The following is a 27970-nucleotide window of genomic DNA, read 5'->3' as shown; positions in this document are numbered from 1 at the left end:
AGACAATAACACTCTGCAGTATGTAAAACCATACGTGCAGCTCTAGTTTGTCTTTCGCACAACCTGGATGGTTCAAGGACTAAGAAATTGGCCAAGGCTGGGAGATGGAAAAATCTAGCTATGGACATGCTGCTGGCAGGTTAGGAAGAATCACCTCAGTCCTATGATACGGGGGGTCAAGGGTGCCTGGTTCCATTACTAATGGGGTTTTTATCGACTTTTTGTGAAGGAAGCTTGTGGTTTGGATTTACTCTTGAACTCTTCAGCTACTCCTGGATTCTCTTGGGGGCAACAGGGGCCAAAAAAGTCTTTGTATCTGGTGTGAGAGTTTCTCAGATGCAGCCCTAACGACAATTATCCATACCTTGGTGACCTTAGACTGTTGTTGCAAAATGCTTTGCTTGGGGCCACCTAGAAGGCACAGCTTGTGCAGAACCATGCCTCACTGTGTCAGCAGCTGGGAGTACCTCATGGCTGTGCCAGCTCCTGTGCCTGTTGAGTGAAATTCAGAATAAGCAGAGTGATAAAGCCCTGCGTGGGTACTGGCTGCCTGAGAATCATCTCTGTGTGACATGAACACAGCTGAGATCAGATGGGGCATTTAAGGTAAGGGTGCGTAGAGTTGAATGGTGCAGGGCATTCTTAGGAAAGAGCCCCCGATGATCTGGCAAATCATCTGAATACCTCAAAATGCTTTATAAACATTAAAGAATTGGGCCTCTTTCATGCACATACACGAGCTAGATACTTTATTAACTCAGTTTCACAGATGAGGAAACAGGTGTGATGACTTGCCCAAAGTCTCACAGCAGGTCTGCAAGGCAATGTTGGGGCCAGGCGTAGGAGCCAGATGTTCTGACTTCCAGCCATATCTTCGGCCATCACTGACTTCATTTTAAACTTAATTTCTGAGAACTGTAAAAGTTCTTGAAAGGAAGATTTGCAGTGCATTCTGAGGCATATGCACAGACCGCACACTACCACACATGCATTATGGAGAACAGTGAGTCTAGAGTGGCCTTCCTCCTTCAATTTAGAAATAGGTTCCTCTCCTGGGACCACACCCCTCAGGTACCCAGGCTGGCTGGTTTTCAAGTTTCTTTGCTGGGGTGTCTGCCGTCCACTCTGGATCATCCTTCCAGTGCTACAGGGTTCAGCAAAGCCTGGTCCTGCTGAAGCCGGCTTGTGCAGCTTCTCTCTCCAGGTTCCCCTCAGCAGCCCCTCTGTGCATCTCCTCTCTCCAAGAAGGATGCCATGGAGAGACATCCTTTCCCCTCCTTGACCTTAACTCTATCCCTGCCAGGTGCCCTCTGGTGGAGACAAGCAAGTTACATGGGGGAAGCTCCCTAGATACCTCTGCTCCCTGATGTGTACAGATGCCATCCAGAGGTTGGGATGAAGCGACAACCAGCGGGAAACCCAGGCTGCATAACTATTTGTGCTGTTAAATAAACCACAGTGGCCCTGGAGCAAAGAGCTAATGCTCTCTGTTCTGAACTGGAGCAGCATCTGCTGGCATGGGGCTTTGTCTCTATAGCCTATATCAGTTCTTATAAAACTAGAGTTGAGAGAGGACACTGTGGCTGGAAAAATTCCCTTCATTCCTCACAGCTTCTTTTTCCTGCCAAATTCAAGAACTAGGGAATAAAACAATGGCTGGCGAGCATGAAGGGTGAGCAACTCAGTAGTCTGACAGCTAAGAACATCCCATCATAAAGTTCTGCAGCCCTCAGGGGAGCAGGCTTCGAGTCAACCACCACAGAAAAGTCCACAGTGCCAGGTGAAAATTGGTTTGACAAATGTGTGAGCTGTTTTATTCTGTTTGCAGAGCCAGTTAAGGCTGGGGCTAGCTGGGTAGTTGTAAAAGACATTTTGCTTCCATGGAAAAATCCAGGAAGAGGTTGACCTGCAGATGTTCGTCCTTGCTTTTTGCTGCAGCCCTGTATGGAGGAGGGTGGGTGCGTCTTTGGTAAGTATTGATGCAGCATTGTAGCAGCGATTGTATTGTTCAGTGGTGAATTCTCTTCAGCTCAGTCGATTAGAAACATAACGAATGCACCACAAGGTCACTATTCCCGGTGCCGCAGAAATGCTTTTCAAAGCCTCCCATCATTGAACTAGTCAGATAAAGAATGACAAAAAAAATCTGAAAGGTGTATGAGATTGGGAAGAGAAAGTGTTTCAGACTGGGTTAAATGGAGCCCAATTTGGTGCTCATTTGGGATTTTGAAGGGGTTTTGTTAGTTTGTTTTTAATTGCGCCACTTGTTAGACTTTGGTTTGTTACCTTTTAAAAATATCTCAACAGCTTAAGTCCTTAAGTCTCTTCCATGGTAAACACTGCAGAAAACCGGGACAAAAGTCAGTATCCTCCAGGAATATTCCCCATTAAACATATTTTAGCAGTTAGACCTGAAATCTGACCTACTTTAAGCATGTAGCCTCACCAGGAATGCCCACTAGCTTCTAAATATTGTTTTATTGCAGACGTGCTAGTGTGATTAAGAAACTAAAAGGAAACATCATTACCATGGCCCCAGTCCTGCAACATGATTCACTAGCATGGGCCTCTGCAAATGCACAGAATCCCGCTGACTTTAGTGGACTCCCCAGAGACCCACAGGTCTGCTCCATCAGGCCCTGATCCTCCTTTGTGATCTTTGTTTTGATCTTTATTATGAGCCTGATCCAAAGCCCACTGAAGTCAATGGAAAAACTCCCAACTGCATTGGGCTTGGATCAGGCCCCTTTCCTGACTTTTAAGAACACCACATGTTTGCTGCTGCTTCAGAGCTAACGGGGACTAGGCCTGCGGGATGAAATGCTGTTCCCAACACTGCGCTGGCAACTTTTTATTGCTGTGGCAGCAACAGTCGAAGTTAACAGAATGGAGCTTGCCCTTCTTCACGGAAGCAGGAGAGAGGTGAGGATGTTTATTAAAAGGGAAAAGATCAGACTTCAAGTTGTCAAGCTTTTAGCAGGAATTAAAGAATGCTAAATAAAAATAAACACTAGAGACTGTCCCCAAAAAACATTGTGAAGGTAGAAAACGCTGCCAATAGCTAGAGGTTTTTCTCCAATACACTTGCGCACATATCTGCACCAAAGCCATGATCTACTACAGAAAATTACTTTTGCAGAAACTAAAGTTATTGCTTTATACACTGCTTTAACTGCAAGCAGGGCAAAAAATCTCCCACAGAAATCATAATTCTTAGGGAAGCAGTAAACAGCTGCGTGTCCTTCCACCTAACCTTTGGCTTTTTGATACAAAAAATGAAATGTCCTTACTAGCACCTCAGCAAATCCTTACATAGATTTTGTTTAAATTCAGTTGTGATGAATGGAAATTTGAAAAAAAAAATCAGACGTGGCTTTTGAATCTGTCATTTTTAAAAACGATTTGTCATGCTCCTGAGCTCTTCCCTCATTAGTCTTAGAAACAAACAAGCAGGATAATAGTGTGCTGTTTAACAGGTGACATTCTCTGGAAAAGGCACTCAAGATAAAAGCTGGTTAAAGCTAGTGAAGACTGACCGTTGGTTGGTTGTTTTTTTTTTGTTTGTTTTGTTTCAGAAACTCAGTTACTAAATAGAAAACAAGTTTTAAATTAATACCTCCAAAACCAGAGAATAGCATTGAGGAACTCCAGGGTACTAGGAGCCAGAATGGTTGTGACTTACTCAAGACCACACAGAGCCAGCAGGTTTCCCACTGAAGTCAAGGGGACTACTCGTGCTTAAGTACCTTGCTGAAATGGGGCCTAAATGAACAGATTTTGTCCACGTTACATAGTATTTAAAGTAGGGCTGGATTTACATAGGTATTTAAGGTGCCTAAATATGGTGCAAATACCCTTGTAAATCTGGCCCATACTCTTCAAAAAAGCCTTGGCAGAGATTTAAGGAATGAAACAGTAGGTGCAGCAGAGACTTGGATGGTAATATTTCGAAGGAATTCTTTCCCCAAAGTGTCTCTGAATGGCATCGCCTGTGCACCGTCTCCATATTTATCACGCCAAGGAACTCAAGGGAGAGTTTCTACATTTGTAACTTTGCATGTAGTAGAAACACGTTTGCCAGATTGTTCAGTGAATAATTTCAGAACGTTTGGAAGCTTACCTGCTTAAAGGGAACTTTTTTTTTTTAAAGTGGGATAACCGGACTTCCTCCACACATCTCTCAAATTAGCACATACAGTGAAGCTGTGTATAGACCACAAATAGAGTGATTATCATAATTTTAATATTCATATTAAGTTTTTGCTTCTACTGTACACAATGTTTCATGTAAATGTTGCTACTGGGTTTTCCATGTAATGTTTTTATGTGCATACACTTCACACACATACATGCAGGGAAATTACCCTGAAATCATCTTTGATTCAGTGTTGGTGACGGCTCAACAATAGAAACTGCTGCTCTTAGTGTTCTTAGGTTGTATCCGAGCTTTACTTGTTATGTCTGGTCTCCGTTGGACTTGAAGTCATTAATCTTCCTCATGTTTTCGCCAGTAAGGCAAATACAAGACAGATGTCCGCATCTGGAAGGTTAGTTCCAGCCATCATTATTGCACTCAAATAGTTTAAATTACAGTAAGACTATTTGGAGAGCAATGAAGCAAGAGGAAATTTTTAAGAACTCTGAATGTTATTTTGGTATCCATTAAAAATGTTTAGCAGCTGTAATTTCTCATTCGAAATGCTGTTAACCTAGTGAATAAATATTGCAGAGGCTTAAATATCTGTGTTACGTTAGAAATGGATTTTCAGCTTATTTTGTACCCCTATGTGCAGTGGTAAACAAACAAAATGTTACCAAAATGTTTATAACTAATTCAGCCAATTAGCGAGGATCTTTTGCTTTGCTTGACCATGGTTGGCTATCCAAGGTCTGGGCGTTATATTTCTGGTTACAGTATTGGACAGCTAGATCGTGATGGTGAATGGGATTTTGCTTTTTGTGGAAGGAAGCAAATTCCTCTGGAGAAGTAGCTTGGAGGTATTTCATCATTCTGTCACTGCAGAATGCCAGGCGCAAAGTCTAGACAGGTTTATTGGCTACTTTCAACAGTTCAGAAAGGGAAAAGATGGACTCCTGAGGGAACAACTGCACTAACTTTATTCTTGCACTTCTCCGTGTAAGTTGTGTCTACAGGGAATATTTTCATAACAGAAAAGTTTATCAGGATGTGCATTAGGTTCCTCTTGATTCCCACTTCAATTGCATTGTGTGACGGACAGCCAAAAGTCACATGCCTACAGCTGAGGAAGAAGAGCCCCAGTAACTGTGAAATGCACACTCTGACAGAGCAGGCAGTATTGCTCACTAACCCTAATTTTTCTCCAAAACAAGTCTCATGCAAGGTGTCCTGCTGTGGAAAATACTGCGTAGCAGAAGAACAAGCGGAAATTATTTTTTCTAACCTCTGCCTTTATTTTACAAATGATCCCTGAATGTTCTGGAGCCCTTCTTCCTTTCCCTGAGCCCAGCAGCCCTTTTCATTATAAAATCTAAATGGTGACCATTGAAGAGCTCTTCGTTTGGCATTTCCAATACAAAGTGGGTATAAGGGCTCCAGAACTATGAACTGCTGCTGCCAGGGCAGCTTGGCATTTTGGGGGCAGGACAGTTTTTAAAATGTGACCTGCTTTCCCTCCCTTCAGCTGCCTCCCTTCAGTTCTTCCACCCCCTCCCCCAGGCCACTCTGCTAATTTCTCCCCCACACCGCATACCCCATTTAATATAATGGATGATGATGGGGGTTTCGTTCTGCAGTGATTCCATCCGAGCCATGTCCCATTTGAGAGCTGGTACATAGCTGTAGAATGATCAAAAACCCAACCAGCTTCTGTCAATGTGTTCATCCATGTTACCTCATGTCTATTAGGGACTAGGCTGAGACTGCTAAATATATTTCAGGTGGGCTCCAGGTGAAAGTCAAAGCCATTAACTGTTTTGCCATCTAGCTCCATAATAAGTCTGTTGAATGAGCAGAAAGAAACTGTATACCAAGCGATGCTCCTCAGACCTTTTTAGAGAATCAGTCCTCTATGATGCAAATCAGTCATCAGCAAACTTCTGTTGGCAGAGGTTCATTTGTGCCTGTGAAATTAGAAAAGTGATTTCTTGCTGACCCCGGCTATGTATTTAGAGATTCTCAATTATCTGGACCCAAGCTACATGTGTCATTAGGTTGTGGACCAAATTTTTGTGGCTGTTTCATCTGCTAAGCACTAAATTTGCTGTGGTTCTGTAAACCAGAACTGAGCCACAGACTCTGTGTAATCTTGAGCCAGTTGCATGTCATGGTTGGTACTGCACTGTTTATGCAGGAGGAAAGCAAGATCTAGCTGAAATGATAATGCTGAAATTAAATATGTGACAACAAAATAGGAAGAATCGCTATAAAACTGAGCAGATGCTGATAACTTTATACTGCCAAACACATTAATAGGTTTTCATAAAAATCACTGATGGATAAGACCGAGAAGGATCAGCAATCAGCCATAAAGAAAAGAAATTATTAATCTTATTTTCCTTATTAACTGCTTCCTTGACTGGTTGCAAATGATAACATATTCTGCTATTTCAATTTCTTATAGCTGAGTTCCACATAACTGAGCTTGAAAGTGAAACAGCTGTGTGTGGGAGATGGAGAGATGGCAATGGAGATGCATGCATTTATTTTTGATTTGTGAAATGCCTATCCCAAACTCTAGGGGCTTAGTCCTGCAAGGAGCTAAGCACTGCTGTGAGGTGCTGAGTCCCCTCCACTCCCACAGCATCTTGCAGGATCAAAGCCTCTGGTGCTCTGTAAACTGATATATACAATACAAAAATGGATTGATCACATTCAGTGACGTACCCAGGCAGGAACCTTATACCCACCCATCACAATAGGACCCACAGTAGCCCCTTAGAGAATTGTCTATGTATAAAAGAGGATGCATTGGGCGTCAGTAGATCTGGGCTCACCCAGATTGGCCACTGACTTATTGTGTGACTCATGTTACTCAACCTCTATGTGCCTCAGTTTCTTTAACTGTACAATGGAGTACTGTAGCAACACTTGCCATCTTTGCAAAGAAGCTAGACAAATTCGGACAAGGCAAAGTTTTAATGGTGAGAGTAATTAACCATTGGAACAATTCTCCATCACTGACTATTTTTCAATCATGATGGGGTGTTTCTCTGAAAGATCTGCTCTAGGAATTATTATGGGGAAGTTCTCTGGCCTGTGTTTTATATCCAGGAACTCAGCGTAGATGATCACAATGGTTCCTTCTGGCTATGGAATATATGAAAGCACTTTGAGGCCACCTGGAAACTCTCTATATGGAAACCTAAAATCTTTACCCCATGCATTTTACGACGTTTTTCCTCTTCCCTGCTCCAGTTAGGTATTTTGTAACAAAATACACTTCACCCTTCCCTTCCCTTCCTTTCTCTTCCCTTCCCTTAAGGCTGCGTTTATTCATTGTCTTTATGCTGCTCTCATTAATGCTTTGTGTATCTAATCCTTTCCTCTTTCCCCACCTTTTTATGTAATTATATTGCCAAATGATAAAAGATTTGCTCTTTTCTAGGCAAACTGATTTTCATTTGAGCTACCAGGTATCGGACTGTAGGCTGATATATTGCTGAGCTATTCGCACAGGGTGGTAGAGACTAATAACACAAATGCTTTGCATTCATATAGCTCCTCTCATCTGAGTATCTCAAAGCACTGTGCAGAGGTGGAAAGCTCTTTATAAATGGCTTGAAGCTGTCAAGGGGAGGAGACAAGACAACCTCAAAGAGCAAAGCAAAGATGTTAAAAATAAAATTTAAATGTAATTCTTCCCATTTCTCAGTTCCTAATGTGAAAATTATTAGCTTGGTGGAGACTGAAAACAGATGGTGAGCAGTTGGAGCAGATAAGCACGTTATTCAAAATAAACATTCGCTGAAGCTGGGAAGGTGGCAAGCTATATTTCACTCCACCCTATTTACATTATCAGGTCAAGTTACACTGATGCGGCTTTTAGGCTGCATTAAAATTAACAACAGGATCTCCTGGAAAGCAAGGAAATAGCAATGTGTCCTTTTAATCATGGAATCATTTGGGCTGGAATGGACATCTAATAAGCCACTTGGTCTGCCCCTCACCTTCAGGGCAGTATTGATTTAATTATCCTAAACCATCCCTAGTAGATTGTCAGCAGGATCTAGTTTACTACTGAATAGCCCCCAGAGATGGTAACTCCATCCCCTCCCTTGCCCTCTTGTTCCTTTTCCAAACCGTGTTTCTCCTAGTGTTCAAACTGTGAGAGTTTGTCTACTTGGGATGTGGGGCACGGCAAGCCAGTGAATCTGCAGCGGGCTAGCTTGCTGTGCAATAACATCCTGTCTGGACCGTTCTACACCACACTAAAAGTTCTAAAATACATAACTTTGCTTTATCTTCTGTCCTGTTAAACTATGAGAGTCCACAAAGCAGCCTGAAGGGATGTCTTAAGTGGTCTGAGCCTCCACTTTGAAGTATTATGACTTCATGTAACTTCAGTAAAAAGCAACAGAGGGTCCTGTGGCACCTTTAAGACTAACAGAAGTATTGGGAGCATAAGCTTTCGTGGGTAAGAACCTCACTTGTTAGATGACTTGCATCTGAAGTTGCAACTGAAGTCACCATGTAACTTCAGGTTCATAACCCTGCAGATCATCTCAGTCTTTTTTACTTACATGGCAGATAAATGTGAGTTTCATGCATTTTGCTTTTTTTCGGGAGGGTGACTCTTTAGGATGAAAGACAGTCCTGTTTGCTCTGCAGGGATCTCAATGATCCCTGGGCATTTACTGTATGAGTAGCGTTTTGCTCTGCTGTCCCAGCTAAAATGTCCCCTTTCCCTACTGCTATGTTATGCGCTGCTCCCACCCTTTCACTTAAGAGGCTGCATTTCAGTGGGTATGTAGGCAGAATCCTTCACTCCAGAAGGCATCATGTAAAAACAAAATATGGCTACTTTACAGACATTAGAATCCAATCATCTGGTGGCAAGTGCCTTGCTGACTCTGATCACTCCAACTGTGATTACCAGTGGGTGGAGAGGGACTCTTTGGATATATGGTAGGTCTTACTATAAACAAACCTGTGAACATTCATTTACTTTGCATGGAGATGATTTCCTGCCTTGCTGCTTCTAACGTTTTTGTTTTTTAATACAAAATATAGAAATCAGTTTAATAGCAAAGTTGGTTGAACCCAGCAAACAGTTTTGTGTGTTGCAGGACAGACTCTGCTGGTTTGTAGTTAGGACCTACAAACTAAGGGCTTGTCTACACTTGAAATACTACAGACGCACAACTGCAGCTGCGCTGCTATAGTGCTTCAGAGTAGAAACAACCAACGTGGATGGGAGGGGTTCTCCCATTGGGGTAGGTAACTCACCTCCCGGAGAGGTGGTAAGAATTCTTTCGTCGACCTAGTGCTGTCTATACCCAGGGGTTAGGTCGGCTTAACTATGTCGCTCAAGGGTATGGATTTTCCACACCTGAGTGACGTAGCTGGGTCAGCCTGCCCTTTCAGTGTAGACCAGGTCTAAATTCAGATTCGACATGGACTTCCTTAATTGAATTAACTTTTCCAGCACTGAATCGATAAAATACTTGTACAAACCAGAATAGCCTTATAATCTTGAGCTGGTTAATATATAAAAGGCAATTACATTGTCTACATATCATATTAGCCTTTGTTCCATTCTTCCCAGCACTGTATACTTGCCTGAAAGCTCACTGCTCTGGCTATTGTACCAGGATCAACATTTACTCTTCCCCTCTCACCATTACTAGCTTAATGCTAGCAGCCAGTTTTGTCACTGGGGAAACTGCTTGTGCTCACCTTTTTAAAACTAGATTATTCCTCGTTGTGCATTGACCAGGCAATAGATGCTCCTATCCCAACATTCAGATTCCTTTCATAGTAATCCAGCCTTTCTGTCCAGCTACCCCCAAAGGGCACTGCTTAGCCTTGTGAGGTCAGAGGCACAGCATCCTCCCACCATCAGTTCCACTTTGCTTCTAGTTGAACCTTCTCTTCCCTAGATGACTTCCCATTTTTCCCAGCAACACTATCTCTGTCTACTGGGACATGTTTAGCTTTCTTCTGTGCCACTCCAGGACTGTTCAGTCCTCAAATATGCCAGGATGTCAACTTTTTAATATTGGAGCTTAATGTTGTTATTTAACAGGTTCACAAACCACATTTTATTAACACATGGAAATCGCACATCCTGATATTATCCTATCAGCCTTTTGGAGTCATCTAGTCCTTCCACTGGCCATGGTTATTTCATACTATACGTTTTTCTTATCCTCACGTTGAATTCTCATGGTAGCTGCTTATCTAGCTTTTGTCCTGCCGTCCTTTATTTCTCCTGATTCTCAGTTTCTTTCTTCGTTTCCAAAGACTTTAAGATAGAAATTAAATTTCTAGAGTCTTTTAGACACTCCCTAGCCACCCAGATATTTTGATTGTGTTTTTTATTTTTTTCAAAATCGTATGAATGCAAAGGATTATTAAAACAGACTTTTCTTTTTATTGTTTACAGTTTAAATAGAATTTGGCTATTCTTCTGAGGTCACCCATCATAGCAACACTCTCCTTTTATTAAGTGCAATAGCAGGAAGGTTTACTTAAAGAAAGTAAATGTCTTGAAAACCTGTCTTGGCTGGTGGTTAAACTGTTGAATTGAAAAAGTGTGTATATTGTGGACACAACAGGGCATGTTTAACGCTCAGCTGTTGCTGGAGAGCTGAGGGGAAGAACTTCTCTGATTTGTGAGTGAAGGCAAAGATGGTCTGACAGCTTCCTCCAGAACCTGTTCTAACGCATTGTTCATTCTGGGACTTGATCCTTAACTAGAACTTAGCCTGCGCTTGTTAAATGAGAAATTGATCAGCAGTGCTACTCTTAACTGTTGTTCTTTGTCTGCTACATGAAGACAACAGTTAGGGAGCAAAATAAAATACAATGCAACTAGCGTAGAAAATCTAGTCAAACCAATTACTGGAGTGCCATGCAGTATATTTTTCGGTTGGGGGGTAATCCTGGGGCGCACTCACCGCTGGTGACACTTTATGTTGGCCATCCTGGGGATTAATTCTGCAAGGTACTGTGTCCTCCTCCAGCGATGTCTCACCCACTGTCTTCTCATTCTGAGGCCTGCTTGTTCCAGGAACTGCAGTCTCCTTTTCGTGACTCAGCCCTCTGGCTAGGTCACAACATGGTTCCCCCTTCCAGGGGGCGGGGAGATGTAACAAAGTCTTTCCTGGACCAAATCGTCCCAGGCAGTCCACTGTCCTCTGCCTGGTATTTGCCACGTCCCTAGTGGCTGGTGGGAGAATCGGGGCCCACCCTCTGCTCCGGGTTCCAGCTCAGGGGCCCTCCAGTTAGCCAAGGCCTACATTGCTATCCCTTGTTACTTCTACCTTCCTTGCTTTCCCCCTCTTTGGGTTCACCAGGGAGTAACTGTGAACTACCCTCTATAGTCCCAACACACCTCCCTCCTCCCAGGGAGTGACTGCAGCCTGCCTTCCTGCAGCCCCTTTCTGTTGCCAGCTTCCTGGCTTATATAGGTCCTGTCTGTCCCTGCCCAGTTGAGCCTCGTGTCTAATTAATCCCCACTCCCTGGCTCCTCCTCCAGGTGCAGCCTGGATAGTTAATTGAGCCTGATTTACCTTCTCAGGGCCAGTGAGTACACCCCATCACAGTAGGATACAGTACAGCTTTGTGGCCAGCAATTCCTTGAATGGGCACAAAATCAACCCAAGCTCTTGAATGCATGGATCAGCATTCATGTCATACCCCCAGTCAGTGCCCGGCCCAAGCCGGGGAAGCCAGTGATCCAACCAGCGGACCAAATTCAGTGATGAATCCTGGTCATCTGCCACCTGAGGCATGATACGCTGAGAAGAAGAATGCATTGAAATTCCCCATCCTTTTCGCCACAAGGACATCCTTAGTGGCATCCCCAAACCAAACGGCTTCCTACCTCCAGGCCATCCAATATACAAAATCAGAAGCTTTGCTATTACAGCTGAATAACGTGGAAATCAGCTGAAATCTGTATTGATTAATCATTGTAAAATCTGGTTTTCAAACCCCTTGTGTCCCTGTTGCTTTTCTCCATCAAATTTGTGAGGATGGAGACACTAACGGTTGTCAAGTAAAGAATAAAACAGAATGTCCATGGCCAGGATTCTTTTAAACAAAGTGAATCTTATTCCCTGGTAACACTTCAGATTGTTTCAGGTTAGTTCAGTATAACTTACCTCTCATCTTGGCACTGGCAGGAATGTTCTCTTGTTCATTCAGCGCGTCTTTATTAACCAGTCAACATTTGCTATCTCTGGATGTGAAGTCAGCACATGTCATCATAAAATTGTGATGTTTAGCAGCTTGATGGCAAAAGCTGTGTGCTATAAACATGTTCAATCTGTGTCCTACAGGCAGTGTTTGGAAAATAGCGACACAGAATTCATAAACGTTTCTAAAATAGATCCAATCAGCACCGTCAGACCAAACCATGTCAGCTAACATTCCCACACGAGACATAGAACAGCAAGTTTGAGAGATTTGTAGAGGAGCAGGAGTTAGCACTGAAGTTTGTCTGGAATTTTGGAAGGAAGCCTGTTTGAAGTAAAACAGATTAAGATGTCCAATTTAGGAAGAGATGCTAAACTGATGTTCTGAGTGGTCACGCTATCAAATGCAACTGCTCTTCTTAAAGGGAGGCTGCAGCAACAAATGCAGGTTTGGAAGAAGGAGTTTGGTTTGCCAGTGTTGTCTTGTTTGGTGCTTCTTATGAACCTTGTACATCAGGGAGCTGAAAAGCATCCTAACTTGGATGTGCATTTAGACTGAGTTCATGTCCCACTTCCTGCCTCCAAACAGTTAACACTGCACTTGATTCTATTCAACATGATTTCAGATAACTGGCAAATTCTATGGCTTGCACGCAGTTTGAACAGCCGCTGGGTGTCCCTTCTCCCTAACCACAGCTGGAGATCAGCAGCTGGAGACTGAATTAAAATCCTGTCATTGATGAACCAGCAAACCTTCCTAAACAGTTCAGTGTGAGAAGAAAGCAATGTTCCTTCAGCCCTTGATGGGAGAGCTGACCTCCTGCATCAGTGTCTGCACTGTCCCATTTTAGCTCGTTTTTCTCTGTGTGAAGCTGAGTAAAAACCCATATTATTCCCATTAAAGGGATATGTAAAATTAGAATGTTTAGAAGACAGATATGTCCTTATCTGGGTTACAACCACAACAATCCAGTAATAGAAAGCTTGTGAAATCTAACAGTGCTGCTTGCTTTTTGTATTTTGCTTATGGTGAGCCATGAAAACAAGCCACTTTATTTCTTGTGAGTTTTGGCTTTCAGGTTCTCATGCACTGCCACAGAGCAATGCAGTGTTTTGCAAGTTATTACAAGTGCATGGGATTGTTTATTGGGAGTGGAGGGGGTGGGATTCCATTGAACTTTTGTTATAGCTGACAATGGCAATATTTCTGCTTGGGCTTTATTTAAAAAAAACCAAACACTCTGTTTTTAAAAATGTGCCCTTGGTAGTGTTTTGACAGTATGTTTAATATGTCCTGCAAATAGTTTGGAAAGAGAAATCATCAAAGTCAAGATTCCATTCCATGCTCTAGTGAGATCGTATGTCTCATGTCATGTTCCCCATATGCAGTTGTGGGAACAGGTTTCACAGGAAAGGGGTGAAGAAAACAGAGTACGGAAGGGGTACCGTGCATATGTTTGCATGTGAGCGGTCTTTTTGGAGGTAAAGGCAGGAGAGAATATTGAATTTTGTAAAGCTAGAACAGGAAGAACAATGTACAGTGAATGACATTTATCAAATGTTGTAGAAATTTCTTTCTTTTCTGTTTGTTTCTTTTCTGGCAATCGATTATAATTTTCATGAGTTAGCTCACTGTTTGCATGTATTCAAATGATTTGTGCAAACATATTTCAGTCACTGGGTAGCTCACAAACTATGGAGCAAAAGTATTGGAAATTTAGAGTTAGAACTGTTTTGACTGAACGCTGTAGATCCCAGGGTGTGTTTCTGTTCCCTGAACAGATGAGTGCAACTCTTAGCATGAAGTTTCTGGTGTGAATATTTTTGATTGCAAATTCAAAATTTGTTCTCTGTGAATATTCTGGAATACTTGTCTGATTCACAGTTGATTTCTCTCTTCCCCCCTCTACCCCCCTTCCAATTTTCCTGTTAATAAACTTATTTGCTAGAGTATTTGCAGGAAGTGAACACACAGGAAGGATGGACACATTCAGTATGAATTAATGTAAAAGTGTGAACGACACTTGCATACGGAAGTGTACAGTATATGGCCAGTGTCTTGAATAATCTCTGTGGTCATTTTCTTGGCGGATGGGAAGCTGAGTTTTGAACAGAAAATTACTGATGTGAAACAGGGTTTATATAAACTAAAACACACACCTGCTGCTATATAAATACTGTAGGGCTGCAGATTTGATTTGATTTTTAATTGTGAGCAATCCCAAATCCATTGAAATGGAGAGAGTTTCTTAATTGCTTGAGAATGGATGTTTTACTGTATAGTCATCTCTGCTCACCCTGCCAATGTCACCTCTCTAATCTCACAGAGAGGGAGATTGTTGGAGTGCAAGATCCATTTGTTACCTTGCTGACCTTAAGGATGATTTTCCACAAGGAGAATAAAAGAGATACCTGTGGCCTGGTGTATGCAGGAAAAACAAGAGCGTGTGACTTGCATACGGGATTTCAGGCCATGGGCGATAGTGCCAAGTGCTTGGTGCAGAAGGGCTCTGGCGCCAGGTTGTTCCTTCGATGCTTTCACAAACCAGCACCTTTACTGAGGAGAACAGATTGCTGCCATAAATTGCAAAGCAGCAGGTTTTGTGATTATAATTCAGTGAAAAACTTCTCATTTCAATCAGTTTCCTTTTAAAAAAAAAATAGTATTATTCCACTCAGAGTTTAAGCCCTGGTACAACTGTGTTCCTTAGTGCTGATTGATAACTTGCAAAAATGACATAGTTCTGTAGTATTTATGTACCGTCTTTATACAGCACCTAAGTGGGTTAAACTCAGCTGTCAGTGGGCGATTCCTTATTAAGTCCCTCTCAATAGTTTCCATCTCCAGTCTAAAGAGGTGTGGATGGACACAGGTCTGGGAGCCAGGAATTTCATAGTTCTAATTCAGAACAGGAAACTGATTCCTTCCAGGTCTTTAGAAAAGTCACTTCACCTCTGTTTTTTCCAGTTGTAAAAATGTGTATGCTTCTTACCCCTACTGATGGTTAATGCTTTGAAGATGAGAAGGGCTGTTCTAGTGCTAAGAAGTATTATTTGATATTTCTAATCAGCCCCAGAGGTCTAGCTGGGTCCTTCCTGCCTTTTAAATCCTCGCTAGTAATACAGATTATGCTATCAGAAGCTCGCCGACAATTCTCTTGATGCTGCACATGGCAGAATGGAGTCCAGCTTGCTCTGCAGTGCTGATAGAAGTTAGATTTGTTTTTTGGCAGTGAAGGAGCTGTGAGTAGCAATTTGCTGTTTTTGTGAAGTGCCTTCCTAACATAAACATGCTCTGAACTCTTTGGTAGGCTTGTTAGACAGGAAAATGCTTCATTATATATAAACAAAAAACTGCCCAGCCGTCCTTCGTGACAAGGGAAATGCCCCATGTGCCTTCTCACCTTTCAAAGTTCCCGAATGCTTTTTCCTTTGCCCATAGCCAATCAGCAGTGAAGGCAATTAGTTTCAGCTGTTATAAAAGTATCCAAGCAGCTGAGGTTTTTTCGTTTTACACTAGAAAGAATCCAAACTTTTCAGTCAACGCTTCAGTAGGCATTTCAGTGCCCTGCTTGTAGGCTGTGTTGAATTCCAGCTTATGCCAAGTGGTGAAGGTTGAAACATGTCTAGCTGCTAAGCTCTCCTCCAGGCCTTTGGCAGCCTTGCTGAAAAAGCAGGTGGTCTGCAATGATGGTTCCCTTTGGGTTCTCACACACCGCACACAACACATAGAAGTGAAAGACAACTGTCACTTCCTTCCTTCCCTTGCTCCCTCCCCTCACCTCCCTGCAAAAAAAAAAAAAAAAAAAAGTGCCAGGGCCCAGATGGGTGTGCTGGAAATCTTTCAACGTTTTTATGAAGGGCATGCTACAACATAGTCACAACGCATTCGGGAACTAATCGGAGGCGACAGGCATCGGTTTCAGGAGCAGAAAGTGGTCAGCGCGTTGTTGAGGGGGATGATATGGATCACATCGTCTCACGGTGCTCCTTTTGGGTCATAAACTTGTGAATGAGCTGCGTGCCAGTGTCGTCAGAGCAGCAACAATAAGCATCCATGTTCTCTGATTAATATGCTGGCGGGTTTATTGGCTCTTTGTAAAGCAGCCGTGCATTGGAGACGCTTGGGCTTTGTCTTTTGCTGCAGACAAGTGGAGAACTATCTCAATGTCAAATCCTAGTGGAAACAAGACACCGTTTTTATTGATGTAACTAGTTGAGCTCAACCCTAGAGCCCTCCACCTGCGGTCAATCTCGACTAGCTATATCGAGATTAAAAACTACGGTGCCACGTCTCCACTAGGATTTAACAATGAGTTAACTGTCACACCTTTTTTGCAATGAAGACATGGCCTTGAAGGTGAAATGGAATGATGTTTTATAAAAACTAAGTTTTAAGAACCCAAACCTTTAGGAGAATACTGTACTGTATATGCATCCGTACATTTTATTGGCTTGATTCTCAGTGCCCACGTAAGTACTCATCTGTTCAGATGTACTTATCTGAATGCTCACACATCCTTCCTTTTGTGTGATCAGGTAGCCCTGTATTTCTGCAAGGATGCACAGCCCGTGCTGTTCACAGAAGGGAGGCGTGCATTTGACACCTGCAGACACAAACCTGCTGAGGCACTGAATATCAAACCTTGAAACAAAAGAGCTTTACAAATATCTCCTTTACTTACCTGTCAAAGCCTGAGTGTGCTCTTTCCATCAGCCACCTGATGGCATGACAGGCGCCTTGTAAAGAATATAACTCTGCCTTGTGTTGTGTGATGGTGATTCCCCAAAGCTATGTGCCTGACCTCAAGTTTTAATGAGGGGTGGAGATGTGAAAGTCTTTCATTTTCAGCTGCCTTCTTTAAAACTATGGGTGTGATTTTTCAAAAGTGTCTAAGGGACTTAGCAGCATAAATCATACAGACTTTCAATGGGACTTGTGCTCGTGAGTCACTTCTCAAAATCCCACCCATGTATGTACAGTGTGCTGGCAGGAATAGGCCGGTGCTGCCAGGCAGGTTTGTTACTTTTGAAAAGATTTAACAAATAACCGAACAAAAAACTTGGAACAGTGTGTGTTTAATGTGTGCGCTCGTGATCAATCCAGACTGTAGTGTGCTCCATATCCGTATCCTGCCTGCAGAGGTTTTAACCTATTCCATTCAGGTTTTTATGCTGCCCTCATCACTGCAAAATAGGAGCACCTTGCTTTCTCTGCTACTCCCCCTAGCCTTGTGAGTTCAGAGGAGTCATTTGGTTTGGGGCAGGGTGTATGTGTGCTTCTTTGACCTTCAGTAAGCTTTAAACTCTTTTTTCCTCTCTTAACAGTTGCTAGTGAGAAGAGGGTGCCAGTGATGCCTGGATCGCCTGTGGAAGTGAAGATACAGTCAAGATCTTCTCCTCCAAGCATGCCACCACTGCCACCTGTGAACCCAGGCGGACCCCGGCCACTGTCGTTCACTCCTACGGCATGTAAGGCTTGTCTGTACCTGGGTCTGAACTGATGTTAGGAAACTGCTTTTCCCCTTGAATTTTCAACAGGATTCTTAATTTCGATGTGGGGGAAACATTCAGTTTTTAAAAGTTGCTGCCAATATTGCAGTTGTTTTTGTGTGCTGATACCCAGAATAGAGAGTTAGTTATGCATTGTAGTGGGCACTTCACGGTAGCGAAGAACTGGGATCAGGGATTGAAGCTATCCTACCAAGTAGTTTATCCAGTGCCTCTCCCTACTGGTGCAGAATTGTTCACTATGGTACATTGATTCAAATACAGAAGTGCTTTTTCCAGTTTAGTTTTAAATAAAACAAGTGCTGGTACTCGCACTGCTTCCTTTGGGAGATTAGTCCATGGGTTGATGTATCTCGCAGCCACTAAGGTCTAGTTGCTCATTATTCCTCCTTCTCCACCCCAAATCATCTCTCTCCATTTCAGTTATTTATACCCTTCCAATAAAGGTTGACTGTCATTGCCCCTCCTAGTCATAATTCAGTCCCTCCATACCCCTGCTCTGTTCAGTTGCTGTTCCAACTACTCCCTCTAGGTTTTCTTTCTGGTAGTGTGATGCCAAGAAACAACACTCGTCTACCTGCAATAGCACCAGCACAGTACAGATGGGTATTTCCCTCTCTGCTCCCTCATGCCTCACTTATGCAGTTCAAAGGAACTTGGACTTTTTTTGCTCCCATTATGACATTGCAAACTCGTATCCAATTTACCATCCGCTATCTCCCCAAAGCCTTTCTCAGCATTACACCTTTCCACTTTTCTTCCTTCCAGGCAACAGCTGAGTTCAGGATTACCTTTCCCCAGATGCACTAGGTGCATTTTTTAAAAAAGTTGATTCTCACTGTTTTCTGCCCACATATCTCATCTCTCTAGCTACCTGTGTATTATTTTACTGCCCTCACTGATGTTTGCAACTCCTCACAATTTAGTGTCATCTGTGAGTTTCACTTACCACTTAACCTCTCTGCCAGAATGCTTAATTAGATATTCTGTAATACTTATCACTGGGCTACCACATCAAACTTTCCCTCACCCTCATCTTTGATACATTGGTTTTTTTGTGGCATCCTACTTTATGGTTATTCAGTCTTATCTAAACCATTCTGAATTAATTTTTCAAGTAAGGTTCTATATCACAAAGTCTCAGATCTACTAAAATCCTACTGGGGTCTGGTCATTCGCTAACTTAGGTTTTACTAGCATTGGAATGAAGTAGGTCTGGTGAGGATTAGTCTCATTATTTATATTCCAGTAGTGCTTAAAGGCCCCAGCCAAAGTCAAGGCCCCTTTGTGCTCGGCTCTGTACATTCACCATAGTAACCTGTCCCAAAGAACTGACGAGCTAAACCGAACAGGCAGACAAAAGATCCTGCGGGAGAGACTTGTCTGACTTCACCCAGCAGCTCAGTAACAAGGCTAGGAATAGAACATGGATTTCCCATCCCAGTGTCCTAGTCAGTAACCCATGCTACCTCCCTTGCTTATTACTTATGGTAGTTTTATCTAATGGTTAGTTATTGCATTTTTATTTTTTTATTTTTACTATGAATAGATGTTAATTATGGGGAAATAATTGCCGGGATCCTCCTCCTTGAAATTCATTACGCCATTTGCTTTTATCCAGTCTTCTAGTACTGTCCCAAATACTTCTCTTGGATTCATCATGCATGCTAATATCATAGAATGCCCACTATCTAGTTTGGCTTCTTTGAAAGTGTTTAAATGTTCCATAGATTCCTTTACTTTTAATTTTTTTAAAATACATTTTTTTAAAAAACATTCAGATCTTCCTTAGCCATAATAATGAGACACACAACTCATAAGCCACTTTTTATTTTTCTTTGCAGGTCACCTTTAAAACAAGAGCTCAGCATGTTGTCGTTAATTTCATTCCCTCTCCCTATATTAATGGACCTACCTTCTACCTAGCAGTACTTTTCCCTCTGTAGCAGCCCTTTCACCCCGTTCATCATTAACATGAGCAAACTTTGATATTTTTTTTTCTGCCCTTATCTTTCCTGTGAATCTGTAACTGACTCTGGTTATTCTTTGGTTGTCTCCCCGCTTCTCCACTGCCATGACAGGTGTGTGGAGCTTTTATAACCTCAGATCTCTGAGCAGCCCTTGAGCGGTTTAACTGCTCTAATAATTTGAGAAGGTCTTACCCATGTAGTCTTTTGAAGTTGAAAGGCTCTCATTTTAGAAGGACACAATAATTTTATATAATTTGTATTAACCTACCATAGTTTGCACTATACTAAGTTTATAAATAATTTTTCCAGGCTGTTTCTCATGGTCCAATTTGGTAAATATTGCTGGATTTCCCTGTTCTTTCAATGAAGATGAAGTGGTCATATCTATTTTTCTGGAACAGCCATGTCAACTCCGATTCTCTCTCTGCGTGCATGTGTACATGTGTGTGCATCAGCATCCCAAAAAGACAGCACTGTCCTAGGAATCCTTTCTGCAGTGCTGCTCCAAACAGTGCCCTTAAAAGAGGAGCTGTAATGTTTTTATATTCTTTGGGGTCTGATCCTGTATTACTTCCTCAGCCAAAACTCCCAGTGACCATAATGGGTGTTGGGGTACAAGGAGTCCAGATTTGGGGCTGTAATTTTGAAACCGTGGATTTACTTAAAATATATTTTGAATATGATGTACTTTTCCACTCTGCAATTCACGGTTTAGATCGCATTTGGGCCTAAATCAGATGCCTGCTTTAAACGTTTCCCAGACAGGACCTCAGATTGCACAAGAGCTGTATTGGGATCTGAATAATTTTTCAAATCCCTCCTGAAGCCCCTAAACATCAGCAACTTAGTCTAATTTAGTCAGAAAGCATGTTGAAATAGACTAACAAGGTCACCAACATGATCAGATCAAAAACAGCAGACACTTGCGAAACTGAGGCAGATGTAAATTCCCTGGGGAGCGGCATGGCCCTGATCCTGCAGTGGGATCCACCTGGATGGACCTTTACACCACAGCAAAGGCCTCTTGATGTCAGCAGTGCTTCATGTGGGTGCAAACATCTGTGCTGTCAGATGCTTGGCAGGACTCAGGACTAAGTGAACAAAATTGATTTACCTTGAATTTGACAATTTTTAAGGCCAGAAGGGACCATTGCAATCATTTATTGCAGGCCAGAAAACATCAACCAGAAATTCTGGCGTGTAGCCCATAATTTCTGGGTGAGTTAAAGCATCTCTGAGCATGTGATCTATTATGAAGCTCAGTTCCCCGAGAGCTATCGCAACCATATGTATTTATTTAGAAAGCATTTCTTTTTAACCCTAATTGTTAGTAATTATTTCAAGTCTTTGGAAGTTAACGTAGGCCTTGGGAGTCTATTTGAGTCCATGCTCTTAATTTCAATAGGATTCAGATGAGAAAAAACATTTTAAAAAACAGCTGACCAGTAGGTTTAAAAAAGAAACTATGGACAGCTGATCTGGCCTGCAAAATGCTACAGCTGGTCTACAAGAGGCTGAATATTTAAACTTCCATATCGGAACAGAGCCAGAAGTGGAAAGGTTAGAGTGCTGAAAAGTAATGGGTATAAATACCATTCAACAAAGCTGTGCCTGCATCCTTGTGTTTGAGTACGTTAACGGGAAATGTCCTGTGTTTTCATGAGCACTTAGCGAAACAGGTACAGGGGTTGAGGAAATAGACCCATTGTGGCCATTTTAACGTTGTATTTTTGCTTTAACCCACAATTCTGGGGTGCTCTGCTCTGTTTCTAGTCAGGTTTCTTTTCTGAGTCTCTCGAACTGGCATGGAATTGTTGTGTGCCCCTTTTGGGTATTTCTACGACATGTTGCAGCAGTGGTCACTGATGCTTACATTTTGGTTTGGCTCTGCATTTCAGTGCCCAATGGGATTAACCATTCTCCCCCCACACTGAATGGGGCACCCTCTCCACCCCAGAGATTCAGCAATGGTCCTGCCTCATCATCTTCGTCCTCACTGACCAATCAGCAACTCCCAGCAACCTGTGGGGCCCGGCAGCTCAGCAAACTCAAGCGCTTCCTTACCACCCTTCAGCAGTTTGGCAATGACATTTCACCAGAGATTGGGGAGAAGGTCCGGACCCTCGTCCTAGCACTAGTGGTAAGCACTAACAAATGGAGTCCTGGAAGCCGCTCAAACCCAAAGCCTCTCAAATGGCCATTGGGGCTTTTCTGGTGGGCCAGAGCTCTGCTAGTGATGGGAACCTGGCAGCCAACATGTGTATATATTGCACAATACTATGCATTTGTGGCTTATGGGAAAGCAATTTACCAAGTTTACTAAACTTTTTATAATGTTTACCCTGTCTCATAACTTTTCTGTTTTTCATCATCTTCATTTGGCTTCAATAAGCTGTGGAATCTCATCTGTATTTCTCTTCAGCTACTAGCTGGACACCACTAAGCTCCATGAAATCCAGAGGGGTTTGGGCTAAAAATTCTGCCTTACAAAATCACAGGCCTGGTGTGTGCTTTTTTTCTAACTGAAAGTAGAGTAGCAGGTCTGATTTTTTTCAAAACAGTAATTTCCTATGATGTAAATCATCTGCTAAAGGGTCCCGAACTTACTCTCCTCAGCCTCCTCTTGCAGATAGAGCTTCCTTGCAACTGAGAAGTTCATGTTATTTTTTGCTAGATAAACAGTCTCCTGCTTGTGTCTCTTGTAACCCTCTGGAACACAAAGAATTCCTAATTTTCCTGACTCTGGCTGCTGATGGATTTTGCTCTAATCTGCTTCCAAATGAAGGAAATGCCAGTTTGACACACCATTTGTTAAATACTGTCATGGCTTCAGTGTGGTCAAACTTAAGATTTCCTTGCTGCATGAGGCAATGTGGTCGAAAGGAATGTGCAGAGGGGAGAGAGTCAGGAACTCACAAGTTCAGGCTCTGCCACTGACTTGCTGTGTGGCCTTGGGGAAAACCAATAATGTTCCCCTGCTTCGCGGGGCTGTGGTAAGAATGGATTGATGTTTGGTATGGTGCTCTGAAAAAGTGGTGATGTAAGTGCTAGGTTTGATCTGTACAGGCCACCATGATATTTTCTGTAACTGTTCAGTATGGGGCTGACTGGTTAAATGCATATGCTTCTAAAGATAAGGAGAAAGATCTCTGGTGAATCCTGGGTCCTCTGGCTACCACTGTACAGGGATAGCTGCTGTAAATTCACTGATTCAGTCACTATTTTAGAAAAAGGTAAGTTCTAAGCCTCCAGTGAGCAGAGAGCCTCATGACACACAAAATGCTTCTGATGGGATACCTAGCAGAACACATGATGTGTATTAATGGCTACTGGCTCTTAATGCCAGGTTTGGGCTGCTCCGCATAATTTAATCCAGATACACTAGGAGAGCAAATGAAAATAGTGCTAAACTCTCGTAAGTGTTGAAAATTAGCCTTAACAAAAGAAGGCTGAACTTTCAGTGTCCTTCCTGTTCATGTGTGTGCATGTACTTGAACGCACTATACAAATTTGTCAACACCTGTGCAGACTCTTTCAATGGTCTTAACACCTGCGTAAGTATTAGAATACAGTGCTGGTGCAAAACCCATGGCTTGCTCGATACACACCTGCGTGTATTAGGATTTGTATTTGTGCAAGTGTTAGAAATGATTATAGTGCATGCAGGCATTTTTACCTACAGAGTAGAAGGGATGGTACCCAATCAGTGTTTCCAACCAATTATTAAAAGCCACGTTGGAAATCACTATGGTGCTTCCACAGAACTCAAGCACTTTCTATTGTATTTTGGGTTGTGGAGTATGTTTCATGGATTTGGGAAGTCTTTCAGTCATCCTCTGCGGCAATGGACTGGTAGGCCAGTTAGGAGATAAGGTGCTGCTGACTAAAATCTGGTGCAAACATTATTGATCCCACATGGCAAATGGAAAGGCTAACTTCAAGTTTCATTGGTTTCCTTCTTCACATGGAATTTATTTTAAGGACTAAACTATGCAGAAGACGGAGTTTCATTTTGTTTGTTTTTACAGAATTCTACAGTGACAATTGAGGAATTTCACTGCAAGCTCCAAGAGGCCACCAACTTCCCTCTTCGCCCTTTTGTGATTCCATTTCTGAAGGTGAGGGTGAAACTGCAGGGTCTCGCTAATGTGGTGTTCGGCAGCACTGCAATTGCTTGGAACCAGTAAACAGGAAGCTCATCAGAGCAATTACACGTAAAGTCGCAGGAGGACAGACCAGAATATACAGTCATGTTGACCTAATATGACCAGCTCAGAGGGAAAGTGTGACTTTGTCATGGACATCATTAAAGATCCTATATTGTCCATTTCCCCTGGGCTGATTGCATCTGAAGGTGATTACTGAATTTCCCGACTCGTCTCTTTGCATAATCTCATTTTTCCACACATTCTCTTTAACTCCAAGTATCATAATTTATTTCTTGTTTACTCCATAACTAATTTCAGCAGACCAGCTGGGCATGTATTGAACAGAGGAAATACAAGTACTTAGGGAAGGGAGTTTCTGAGGTTTCAGAGAAATTATGCACTCCACCAAAACAAATCAGTAATTGATATGTAATGTTGAATGCTGTCATCTTTTCACTAGAGATGCACTAAAGGCATAAAACATATGTTCTAAATATTTGTTTATACAGCAATCTGGGATAGCCCTAACAGCATATTAAAGCCTATGATGGCCTATCTTGTCTATTTGTGTGTCATAAAAATAAAACAGAACTAAATTCAGCAGTGATCTAATCAGATCTTGCTTTCAGATGTGCAAGGCCCTGAAATAGTCAAGATGCTGGAATCACAAGGGCGGTTATTGTGTAACGTTTTGTTTCCTAACGCAACTCGTTTCAGGCCCTCCCTAGTTCTCGAGAGAACAGTTTTTTCACATGAGCACGTCACATATACAAACATCATAAAGTGCCTTTTTAATGCACAGCAAGGCTATAGCACAGGCACAGTTAATTGTAAACTGTGGACGCTAGTCGTGCCATTTTGACAGATGGAATTGACACTGCCGTCAGACTTTACAAACCAGAACTGCAATGCAGTGCAACCTGTTTTCCAGGCCAACCTTCCCTTGCTGCAGAGGGAGCTGCTGCACTGCGCCCGGGCTGCCAAGCAAACACCTTCCCAGTACTTGGCCCAGCATGAGCACATCCTACTGAACACAAACACCACGTCCCCAGCCGACTCCTCTGAGCTGCTGCTGGAGGTGAATGGAAATGGGAAGAGACATAGTCCAGACAGGTAAAGGGAACTGCATGTTCAATTCAGTTTTTAAGTAGTGGCCCTGTTCCTGGAGCAGTGAAGTCAAACTGAAACCTAATACCGTTGGAGGATGTTGTTCTTGCCTTGTGTTAAGCCATATGGCCTGTTCAAACTCTCATTCACAGTTAATGACACCTCTAATTCGCTCTCACTTCTGTGTCCAACGTGGCTCCATAAAAATTCTCCAAGAGAATGGTGTGCTTGTTAGGACGCTGCGCCGGGCTTCACACGGTTTTCTTCAGGCACTGATCCGTTATCAAGCAGAGTCTGGCTGAGAGTGCCTCGCTGGCTAGAAGCTAGCATGTCGTCTTCAGTCTGGCCTAAAATGCAAGAGGTGGCTGTTCCCTGAGGCTTTCCCTGGGGGAGTGGAGTGCGTAGGGAACAGGAGGCTGTTCTGGAGGAGATACTGGGGATCAGGGAGGGGTGTGTTTCGGAAGTCTATTTTAAGCTTTGCTAATTGTATTTTGGATAAAGTTTTGTGTGTAATTACATAGGATGTGCCTGGAGTTTAGAGAAGAGCAACTGGAAATAATTTAAATTCACATCCTCTCTTCTCTCCCCCACACCTCCCAATGGCAACGTGTCATGTAGTTGTGTTTTGGGTTTTTTGAAGTGTAATACATTTGTTTTGGCTTTCCAGCTTGTTCCTGCTAAGTGCTGCTGCCCAGAGTCCTGGTTTGAAATCTGTTTCTCTCTCTGGACGGCTGGGTTCATCTCTTTTCCTTTCTGAATATGTTCTTAGTGCTGACAGAAATCCCCCTCTTTTGGCTTGTTTGCAGAAGAGAAGAAAATAGTTTTGAGAGAGACCCGCTCCCGTCGGAGCCGCCGGCTAAGAGAGTGTGCACCATTAGTCCAGCTCCGCGGCACAGCCCTGCCCTGGCTCTACCCCTCATGAATCCTGCTGGACAGTTCCATCCAACCCCACCTCCACTCCAGCACTACACCTTGGAAGACATCGCAACTTCCCACTTGTACAGAGACCCCAGCAAGCTCTTGGAACAGAGGGATATGCGCGACAGACATAGCAATCTCGGTAAGAAAGCCATGGCCCCTTCTCTGTCCCATACGTCATCTTGCCAAATCTGTCATACCAGGGCTCCTGTGGAATGGTCCGGTACACCGCCGGGCAGCATACTGAGGAGATCCGCCAATAAAATGCACATTGCCGGAAATGGTTTTCTATAGGCAGATGAACCTGTGGGGGGCGGGGGGGCTGTATCTAAACAACCAGTTGCAGGAGCTCTTTAGAATACCATGTAAGTGGAGCTATTTGCTGTGGTCCTTCTTGCTGTAGGCAATAGAGGGTATGTCCTGCACTGCAATGGGGAGTGTGCCTCCCAGCATGGATACAGACTTGTCTTAACTCTGCACAAGCTACCGCACTGAAGTAGCAGTGTTTACATTGTAGCTTGGGCTAGCCACTAAAGCTTACCCCCAGAAGGTCTGGTGGGCTTGGACTCGGGTGACTAGCTGCAGTGTAGCCATGTTCCCAGAGACCAGTTTCATAGGAAGTATATGCATTTGGGATTAAAGGAAAAAATACTTGCGCAAATCAAGGTTTTTCTCTTTTCCATGCCACTGCTCTTCACTATTGAAACATACATTTTTTCGGTGTAACGAGCCTTATTATCCGCTGGCTGGAGCTACCAGACCACAATTTGAAAGTGTGGTAAAGTCTAATGGAAGAAATCATCCTGTCCAGTCCTAATTTTGGGTGTAATTCATAACAGGTTTAAATGGAGGCTATCAGGATGAGCTCGTGGACCATCGCCTAACAGAGAGAGAGTGGGCTGATGAGTGGAAGCATCTCGATCACGTAAGGAACCTAAAAATAAATAAATAAACAAATCCTTTGTGGGCCCCGCAACCAAACCGCCAGCTGCTTCATTTTACATGACTGTGTCATAGGTGATGCCAAATCAGCATTTTCTGAGTGGCCTGTTTTAGTGCGCACTAAAAAGGTTTTAAAACTGCTGCCGAATTTTCCGTAACAAGTCTCTGATCTCCTGTGATAATCTGGGTTTTGGCAAGACGGAGTAAATGTCTTTGTGCTGTGAAGGCAGTCAAAAGGGCGCAGAGCACCCTGTGGTAAGGAAACAGCAGGAGGCAATATATTTTTTCATGGAAACTGCAGTGTAATGTAAAGACCTTGTAATTGCTATTGCTAGTTAAAGAAGAACAAAGACTTTTTTTTTTTTTTTAGCTGCCGTTGATAATGCAATGTTAAGTAGAGCGGGGGCATTGCTATCTTCTCGGGTCTGTTTGGAAACGAAGGGTTGATTGTGACATGGACAAGTGGCACAAACTTGTGTCTTTGTGACAGCTGTCATCTTGGTTGGCATTGTGGGGATTGAACATGGGACCTCCAGAGCTACTGCAGCTTGAGCAAAAGTTCAGTAGCTGAGTCTGTAACAGACTCAGACCCTCTGTGGGTCAGGCACAGGGGAATCTGTAACATACACTCACGTGTGGGTTACACCTGCACTTTGCAGGCACCAATGTCTGTGAGGACTTACACTTCTTTATGACCTTTAAATAAGCTAATGCCTCTGTGAGCTCAGTTAGTAACCATGGCACCTGCAAAACCAATTGAACCCAATGCTACCACTTTCATGCACGTACAGGTACAAGACTATTTCGAGGGTACATACAAATATTAGCATTTTAACAGGTGTTTTCATCTACAAAGTGCTGACCAAATTGTGGGGTAATTTTGCATGTGCACAAGTGGAGGCTGGACAGAGGCCTAGCTGGAAATTTACCCCAAAATACTGTTCGTTCTTCTGATACTAATCCTGGATTCTGGGACTCCATGAAGTCAACGAAAACTATTAACGGCTTTTCAAATTGATCCCTGCATATAAC

At 42.9% G+C, this 27970-nt stretch overlaps 1 protein-coding gene across 2 annotated transcripts in view; it reads left to right on the top strand.

Moving 5' to 3' along the window:
* The window catches only part of CBFA2T2 (CBFA2/RUNX1 partner transcriptional co-repressor 2), a 58205-nt gene that overhangs the window by 17200 nt on the left and 13035 nt on the right, over positions 1-27970 (top strand). For both annotated transcript variants that reach the window (XM_034787344.1, XM_034787343.1), the window contains exons 2-7: positions 17671-17814; positions 21722-21963; positions 23852-23941; positions 24903-25084; positions 25885-26138; positions 26836-26921. In XM_034787344.1, coding sequence (XP_034643235.1) covers positions 17697-17814; positions 21722-21963; positions 23852-23941; positions 24903-25084; positions 25885-26138; positions 26836-26921 — 972 coding nt within the window. In that variant the 5' untranslated portion in view covers positions 17671-17696. The remainder of the gene's footprint in view (positions 1-17670; positions 17815-21721; positions 21964-23851; positions 23942-24902; positions 25085-25884; positions 26139-26835; positions 26922-27970) is intronic.

The sequence above is a fragment of the Trachemys scripta genome, chromosome 12, assembly GCF_013100865.1.
Source record: "Trachemys scripta elegans isolate TJP31775 chromosome 12, CAS_Tse_1.0, whole genome shotgun sequence".
In the NCBI taxonomy this organism is placed as follows: domain Eukaryota; kingdom Metazoa; phylum Chordata; order Testudines; family Emydidae; genus Trachemys; species Trachemys scripta.
This window is presented reverse-complemented; position numbering and strand designations above follow the sequence as displayed.